The 742-nt window shown below is 33.3% G+C and overlaps 1 protein-coding gene across 1 annotated transcript in view; it reads left to right on the top strand.

Annotated features, from left to right (window-relative positions):
* LOC119587934 overlaps positions 1-742 on the top strand; it is a 36,665-nt gene that overhangs the window by 5,768 nt on the left and 30,155 nt on the right. The window contains 2 exon segments of the mRNA XM_037936644.1: positions 265-402; positions 563-700. Coding sequence (XP_037792572.1) covers positions 265-402; positions 563-700 — 276 coding nt within the window.

Genomic DNA, 742 nt, shown 5'->3' with positions numbered 1-742 from the left:
CATATCTACTCTTTGGCTTTTGCATATTTACTGTTGGTTATAAGTTTCCTTTCAAATATTGCATATATAGGAAATGTATTTGTTTTGTTAAGATCTTGAAGCACTTTAGTACTATTTTATTAGTCAATTTAAGAAAAGAGGACCAGTTATATAGAACATATATCATATTACAGTTTACAGAATATACAGTATGGTTTAAGTCAGACTGTTATTTTATATTAGCTAAGAGTAGTTCTCATCTTTATATTTCTATTTCATTTTTAGTTGGAAGTAAGGGATGTGAAACTTCAGTGACCAGTGAAACAGATTCTGTTGATCCAGAGGAACAAAAGGATGGCTTAGATGTGGATACGGCTACAAAAGAATGCCATTCTGACACCCCCCAGCTCTCTGTCATTGAAGGTAAGTCCAGTCAGATAGTTTAATTAGGCTATATATGTTTCAAATTATTTACTGTGCAGATGAAAAATATTTCAATAGTTTTAAGACACTCAAGTGAAATCCTTATTTGAAGATATTTGTTTGAAATGCTTATTCACTGATTTTTCTTCATGTCCTTCAGCATTGCCTCCCAGTTCTTCAAAAGAAGATATTAACTCTACAACACCACCTTCGTCTGAGAAGAAACGCCACCATAAGAGGCGGCATGAAAGCAAAAAATCATTCAACTTAGATGCTTGTTTGAAGGCCTTTGAACAGGGTATGTGAAAAAAAAAAAAGGGCCAGAAGAACATTTGTGGTT

Source organism: Penaeus monodon, chromosome 23 (genome assembly GCF_015228065.2).
Source record: "Penaeus monodon isolate SGIC_2016 chromosome 23, NSTDA_Pmon_1, whole genome shotgun sequence".
NCBI classification, from domain to species: Eukaryota; Metazoa; Arthropoda; class Malacostraca; order Decapoda; family Penaeidae; genus Penaeus; species Penaeus monodon.
Note: the sequence above shows the minus strand (reverse complement) of the source record. Positions and strands in the feature narration are given on the sequence as shown.